This window comes from Chrysemys picta, chromosome 7 (genome assembly GCF_011386835.1).
Source record: "Chrysemys picta bellii isolate R12L10 chromosome 7, ASM1138683v2, whole genome shotgun sequence".
Taxonomy (NCBI): domain Eukaryota; kingdom Metazoa; phylum Chordata; order Testudines; family Emydidae; genus Chrysemys; species Chrysemys picta.
In genome coordinates, this window is record NC_088797.1 from 31,098,696 (window position 1) to 31,105,704 (window position 7,009).

At 57.7% G+C, this 7,009-nt stretch overlaps 1 protein-coding gene across 6 annotated transcripts; it reads left to right on the forward strand.

Moving 5' to 3' along the window:
- Positions 1-863: 863 nt before the first annotated feature.
- Positions 864-6,970, forward strand: LOC101950913 (phospholipase A and acyltransferase 3-like). 6 transcript variants are annotated; one of them, XM_005305569.5, is made up of 7 exons: positions 864-1,086; positions 2,437-2,562; positions 3,378-3,539; positions 3,656-3,780; positions 5,342-5,444; positions 5,742-6,010; positions 6,676-6,970. In XM_005305569.5, exons 4-7 carry the CDS (start codon positions 3,724-3,726, stop codon positions 6,775-6,777), a joined length of 531 nt encoding a protein of 176 aa, XP_005305626.2. In that variant the 5' UTR covers positions 864-1,086; positions 2,437-2,562; positions 3,378-3,539; positions 3,656-3,723; the 3' UTR covers positions 6,778-6,970. The 6 variants fall into 6 exon arrangements, with proteins under 6 accessions (XP_005305626.2, XP_005305625.2, XP_042705640.2 ...); XM_065552993.1 differs by having other exon boundaries at positions 895-1,086; positions 3,365-3,539; XM_065552994.1 differs by having other exon boundaries at positions 895-1,086; positions 3,461-3,539.
- The last annotated feature ends 39 nt before the right edge of the window (positions 6,971-7,009 follow it).

The window sequence follows — 7,009 nt, forward strand, 5'->3', positions numbered from 1 at the left end:
GCAGGATATCTGCTTTCTAGGCCAGGTTTTGCCACTAGCCTGCTGGGTGAGCTAGGTTAAGTCACTGTCTCTTCATTTTTCCATCTGTAAAATGGGGATAATGAGAATGACCTGAATAAAGTGCTTTGAGATCTATGGATGAAAAGTGCTTGAGATGATATAGGGATTGGTATTATAAGCAGATCCAGAAGCCGAAGCTAGACAAATTCAGGCTAGAACCAAGGCTTTTTTAAAAAAAGATTGGCTGTGATTAACCATTGGTGTCTTTTGGGACATGGTGGCTTTTCCATCTCATGGAGTGTTTGAATCGAGACACGAGCTCTTTAAAAGCTATGGGTAGGCTTTGATTTAGAAATCCCAGGGTGAGGTTCTTTGACCTGTGCTGTGCAGGAAGTCAGGCTAGATCTTCTGGCCTGAAAAATCCAGGAATCAAACAGTGTGGGTGTCAGTTAGTCCATCAATTCAGTGTATGCAGGGGGGCTATGGCTGCCCATCACCATAGTAGCTGGGCACCTTCCATGTAAAAATGAATAGTGAAGCCCAGACTGGCTTTTCCTGGAATCTCTGCTGCTCCTTTCCCCCTCAATGCCTGAAGGCCCCCATTGAAGGTGGGGGTGATTACAATAACAATTTTACCCCAGATTTCTGCTATGCCCCATCACAGGAATGGGGGCGTGGGGGGTTCCCTTGCCCCTGGTGTCCCTGTCATTTACAGCTCTGCAATGGGAGCCTGGGGTTTAAATCCAGATGGGACCATGGGAGCATCTTCTAGTCTGACCCAGGCCTGAGCCTCACCCAGGTTGCCCTGTGCTGAGCCCCATGACTTGTGTCTGACTAACGCGTCTCGTGATTGGCTCCGGGGTGGGGCGGGGCAGCCGGCTGCCCTGCTCCCTCCCACAGCCTGGAGCAGGGCCCAGGCGCCGGATCAGCTGGTCCCAGCGCCGTGCTGGGAGGAACCAGTTTGACCCACGCCCTGCGCTGTTGACAAGCTTGAGCCCCGCCGCGTTCGCCCCCCTCGGCCTCATGACGCACCCGTGGAGCGGAGCGCTGGGCCCGGGACCCGCTGCCGCGCGCCCCGGAGGAGAGGTTTGTTGGGGGCTTCGCTGAAAATGTGCCTGTGACCCGTCCCTTCACCCCCCCCGGGCCCCGCCCCGCCCCGCCCCGGTATGAGTCCCTGCTGCCCTGGGGCCTATCTTCCCCCGGCTCCCAGCGCCTCCTCATCCCTTGGATCTGCCCCCCACCCCCACCCCCTCCCCCCCCCCACACACACACGCTCCTGGGCTCCCAGTGCTCTTCCATCCCTTGGATGTGCTTCTTCCCCCCCCCCCAGCATCTCCCCCCCAACACACACACACTCCTGGGCTCCCAGTGCTCTTCCATCCCTTGGATCTGCCCCACCCCCCCGCCCCCAGCATCTCCCCCCCCCAACACACACACACACACACTCCTGGGCTCCCAGTGCTCTTCCATCCCTTGGATGTGCTTCTTCCCCCCCCCCCCCCCAGCATCTCCCCCCCAACACACACACACTCCTGGGCTCCCAGTGCTCTTCCATCCCTTGGATCTGCCCCACCCCCCCGCCCCCTGCATCTCCCCCCCCAACACACACACACACTCCTGGGCTCCCAGTGCTCTTCCATCCCTTGGATCTGCCCCCCCCCCCCGCCCCCAGCATCTCCCCCCCAACACACACACACACTCCTGGGCTCCCAGTGCTCTTCCATTCCTTGGATGTGCTCCCCCCCCCGCATCTCCCCCCCAACACACACACGCTCCTGGACTCCTAGTGCTCTTCCATCCCTTGGATGTGCTTTCCCCTCCCCTCCCCCCCAGCATCTCCCCCCCCAAACACACACACACTCCTGGGCTCCCAGTGCTCTTCCATCCCTTGGATGTGCTTCCACTCCCAGCATTCCCCCCCCCACCATTCCTGGGCTCCTAGTGCTTGTCCTGTCCCTTGGATGTGCTCCCCCCAGGCTCTCAGAGACACCCCCCCCTTGCCTATGGGACTTGCCCCCACCCCCGACCAGCACTCTCCTTGGCTCTCCGCACTCCCCTCAATAGCAGGGATTCACTCTCCCTGGGCTCCCAGTGCCCTGCACCCCCTGCCCTGGGATCCAATCCCCACTGGGCTCCCAGAGCCCCACCCCCCAGCACCTGCCCCCTGGACTCCCAGCATCCTCCCTCCCCTGCCCCAGCACCTGCTCCTCCCAGGCCCCTGATCCATTAGTGAACTCGCTGCCTGGGGAAAGATCATTTCCATCCCCTGCAACAGGTGCTCAAGTTGGGAGTTCTCCATCCTTGCTGGGAACGGGCTGGGGCTGCTGGCTGCAGCCTGGAAATAGGTGCCTCGTCAGGTGGTAGTGTCAGAGCTGAGCTGGTGGCTGGGCTGGCGGTTGGTTATTAGGGCCACTGTTCTCTCCTCTTTCACACCAGGCAAGGGAAAGCGTCTGGGGCTCATGGAGCCAATAGAAAGACGGATTCTCGCCAGCCCCCCGCGCACACTGGGGCAAAGCGAGCGTGAAGCACTGCCTGGAGTGTGTGTGACAGAGGCACCCTTGGGTAAGTAGCAGTGGGAGGTGCAAAGGGGGTGGGTGTAGCCTGATTCCCCACTCCCTCACCTGTGCAATCCGAAGGTTCAGTGCTGCTGGACGTGTGTGTCACATTTGTGTGACTGGTGATGTGAGGCACAAAGCAGGAGAGGGGGGGAACCAGCCAAGAGTCTCCCCACAGGCTCAAAGAGCTGCACAATGAGGGCTCAGGTGGCTCCCATTGCCTACTCTGGCAGTGTAAATGGGGGCAGGACCGACGAGAGGGGGGGGAATCCGGTACAAATTACCGGGGCCCGGCAGTCCGGAAGGGGGCCCTGGGCCCAGCTCCCCTCCCCGCCCCCCCGTCGGCCCTGTTTAGCTGATCCGCCCTTGCTGGGGGACCTAAAAATTCTTTTTCACCCGGTCCTGAACCTGTTCTCGGCAGCCCTGAATGGGGGAAGCGGAAATGATCCCCCAAGAAACACCCCCCTGGCTAGCATGTGACTGCTGTCTGGACTCTTGACCAGCCCGTCCCCCCTGTTGTAGGGGGTGGATTGACGGTGTGGCTATTCTCCAGGCTCTAGGAAGCCAGGTGTACTAGGAAATGGAGTGGGGGGTAAGAATATGGGAAGTGCAGAGGGGACTTAAAGCCTCATCTGTGTCCTCCCCATTCCTGCCCCACAGCTGAGAACCAGACCATGTATGTACAGTGGAGACCATGGGAGAGACTCCCCTCATCCAAGATGAGGCTCTATCCCAGCGTGTCAGGGATCAGCTGCCTCAACCAGATAAAGGAGGGAGGGTACAGTTCCCCCCATGTTAATTCATCCCAGCTCCCATTACCAGGGGGTGATCCGCTTGGCTGACTGGAGATCTGGCCGGACTGTCCTAACCCTGCTGCTAGGGGCTTCCCTCAATCTGCCCTGCAGGTGTCTTCCCCTACAGCAGTGAGATCTGGCGTAAGCCGCAGCCTGCGTGGACCATTCAGTCCCGTGACCTGCCACCAAGGTAACCCCATTGTGATGCGCTCGCCTGTTATGGCTAGGAAGCAGGCTGAGCCCCCACCCAGCTCCCTATACCCTGGGTCGCAGCCCGGCCTCAGCACCCTGTCTCTGTCTCTGTAGATGCATCTGCAGTGAGCTGTGGCTCTGCGCAGTCTGCCTTCGAGACCCTAAGGCCTGCAGACGACGAGATGAAAAGAAGCCCGAAAACAGAGGCCCGCGGCTCCTTGAAAACATTCCCTGCCATTGTGAGCATTGTAGGCGCAAACGGGGCCTAGGCAAGAATGTGCTGCACCCGCCATGCTCTCACTGTGTGTCTGTGCAGTGCCCGGCACCCCGGGTCCAGCTCTGTGCCTGGGGATCCTGGATGCTACCACAGTAGGAATAAGCAGTACTACTAAGCATTCATAATTACTTGGGCCCTAGCTATCTATTGAGCTTTGGGTTTTATCCTGCTGCCCAGCACTGTAGCATCTGGGTGCCTGCCCTGTAAAATCAATGGGCCTTTCTGTACTTCCCCCTGTGCCTTCTCCTCGCCTCCCCGCACCTCAGGTCAGGGTCTGTTGTGCTGTACAGAACCCTGATCTCTGCTGAGGTCTGCAAACTGCCTGGCACACAATGGGGGGCCTTGATCTCAGTGGCGGGTCTGTGCAGTGCCCGGCTCCTGATCTCACTCAAGACTGAGATTAGGATTCGGCTCTGCACAGGCTCCCAACTGAGAGACAGCCTCTGCCCCCAGGAGTTCACAATCAAAACAGACAAAGGGGGGGAAAAAAAGTCAGAGACCTATTCATGGCAAAGCTGGGGCTAGGAACCAAGTGTCTTGAGTCTTAGCCAGTTCACTCCCCACTAGACCACCCAGCCTCCCCTGGAAAGTGACCAGCGACTCCCTGAGTCTGGATGGCAGCCAAACCCAGAACAGGAAAGATGCGCAGTGGAAAGGTCTCGAGAAAGGTTAGATCAGTTGCTGACTTGGCCAACCCCCACCCTGCAGTTCAAGCTGGGTCTGGAATGGCCTTGCCACGTGTCATGCAGCCTGGGGCCCGCTGGCTCTCATTTTGCTGCACTTGTGCATTTTTCTCCCTTTTTCCTCGGCTTTCTGGCATTTCTCCAACCTCAGCACTTTAGCCCATTGTGTCTCTCTCCCACTGCTAGGAGGCCCTGGTTGGGGAGCCGGGCTCCAGCGGCTGGAAACGGCGGCCGCTCCAGCCTGGAAGCTTTGATCCATCATGGTGGAAAAGGAGATAAGGCACAATATTCCCCCCCAACGAGGCTGATGTAATAATAATATAAGACCACCTAGCTCTCACACAGTGCATTCATCCATAGCTCTCAAAGTGCTTTATAAAGGAGGTCAATATCATCAGCCCCATTATACAGATGAGGAAACTGAGGCATGGAGCAGGGAAGTGACTTGCCCAAGGTCACCCCGCAGGCCAGCAGCCAAACTGGGAATAGAATTTAGGTCGCCTGATTCCAATCCGCTGCTCTGAAAAGAACCTAGAGTGGTGGATGGGAATTGGGTGGTATCCCTTTACAGCGTAAAGAAGCCTTCTTATGGGGTTCCCTGTGGTCTAACTTCTCCCTGCCCCAGTGTGCCCACATGGTGGCGTTGTTTTTTGCACTGACTGGCACGTTTTCAGACTCTGCCTGAATTTTGTCACCATTTCAACAGTCTGGCTTCACACCCACCATCCTTTGCATTGTGCGACTGTGAACCCCTGTGTGAATCATGCAGGACGTCACTCCATATTGTGCACCTGTGCCGGGCCTGACCCTAACATCTCTCCCCTTTTTCCTCCCCTGCAGGCGGAGCTGGAACTGGGGGACCTGATTGAGATCTTCCGCTTCGGATACCAGCACTGGGCCATCTATGTGGGAGACGGCTATGTTGTTCACCTGGCCCCCCCCAGTAAGGCAACAGACGGGCCTGATTTCACCATTGCCCAGCCCCCTTATGCCACTGTTCACACCAGTGCAAAGTGCTACCACTGTGCTCGATGGAGCAGGACGACTTGAGAAAGGAATAGAATTGGGGGGAAGGGGGCTTAATGGTTAGAGCAGGGGGGCTGGGAGTCAGGATACCTGTGCTTTATCCCCAGTTCTGGGAGGAGAGTGGGGCCTAGTGGTTAGAGCAGGGTGGGTGGGAATTGGCATTTCTGGGTTCCATTCCCAGGTACTCTTCACAGTGTGTCTCTCTCATCCCAAGGTGAGATACCTGGGGCGGGCTTTGCCAGCCTGATGTCTACACTGACCAACAAGGCCCTGGTGAAGAAGGAGCGTCTCCTGGATGTGGTGGGGAGGCACCGCTATCGGGTCAACAACAAGCATGACAGGAAGTTCCCCCCGCTGCCTCCGGGGAAGATCGTGCGGGCCGCCGAGCAGCTGGTGGGCCAGGAGATGCTTTACAAAGTCACCAGTGAGAACTGCGAGCACTTCGTCACTGAGCTGAGATATGGCGTGGCCAGGAGTGACCAGGTGCTGGGGCTGGCTCCCTGTCATCCTGACAGGACTCCTGGGTTCTCCCCCCCCACCTCTGGGAGGGGAGAGGGGTCTAGTGGCTAGAGCAGGAAGACCCGTGAGTCAGGCCTTTTGGATTCTCTGCTCATCATCCTGAACATCCCTGGGCCACTCACATCCCCCCCTCTCTGCCTGTTTCCACATTTGTAATGACCCTGACTTGGGGGGGTAAGAGGCAAAGGACGCTGGGATGCGGGGCATTTGGGATCGAGGGGCCCAGGGCTGAGATCAGGATCCCACACTGTGTAGAGCAGACACTGGTCCCTCCTTGCTCTGCACTGGGGCAATTTAGCATCCAGTATAACTTGGTGTAATTGGTCCAGACAGCTCTGCAGACCCCTACTGCTCTGCAATCATCATCCCTCACTCTTCCAGGCACTTCCCATTTGCAGAGCTCAATGTGCTTTACAAAGCAGGTCCGTATCATCATCCCCATTTTACAGATGGGGAAAGTGAGGCATAGAACAGGGGGAAGTGACTCACCCAACAGAGCTGGGAATAGAACCCTGGGGTCCTGACTCCCAGTCCTGTGCTCTAGCCACTAGGCCCCACTGCCTCCCATTGCCATCCTTCCTTGGCCTGTCTGCCCCACTTCCTGATTCACTTCCTCTCTTATCTTACAGGTGCGGGACGTCCTGGTGGGGGTGAGCGTCGCTGGGCTGGGGCTGGCTGCTCTGGGCCTCCTTGGGGTTGCAGTCCAAAGGAGAAGACGCAAGAACCAGTAACGGACTTCAGTGGATCGGAGGGGTTTGAGGTTTTTTTGGTGGTTTTTTGATCCAAGCAGAAGAGACTTTGCAGCCGTTTTGGGGGTGTGGTGGGAACTTCGTATGTGTTGCTCTGTCCCCTCTTTTGGGTGAACACCTTCCCCACCACCCCGCCGGCACCAGCACAAGAATAAAACCAGGAGATTGGTACAAAGTCACCTTGGTCGTGGCCTGTGTGGTGATGGGGGGGATG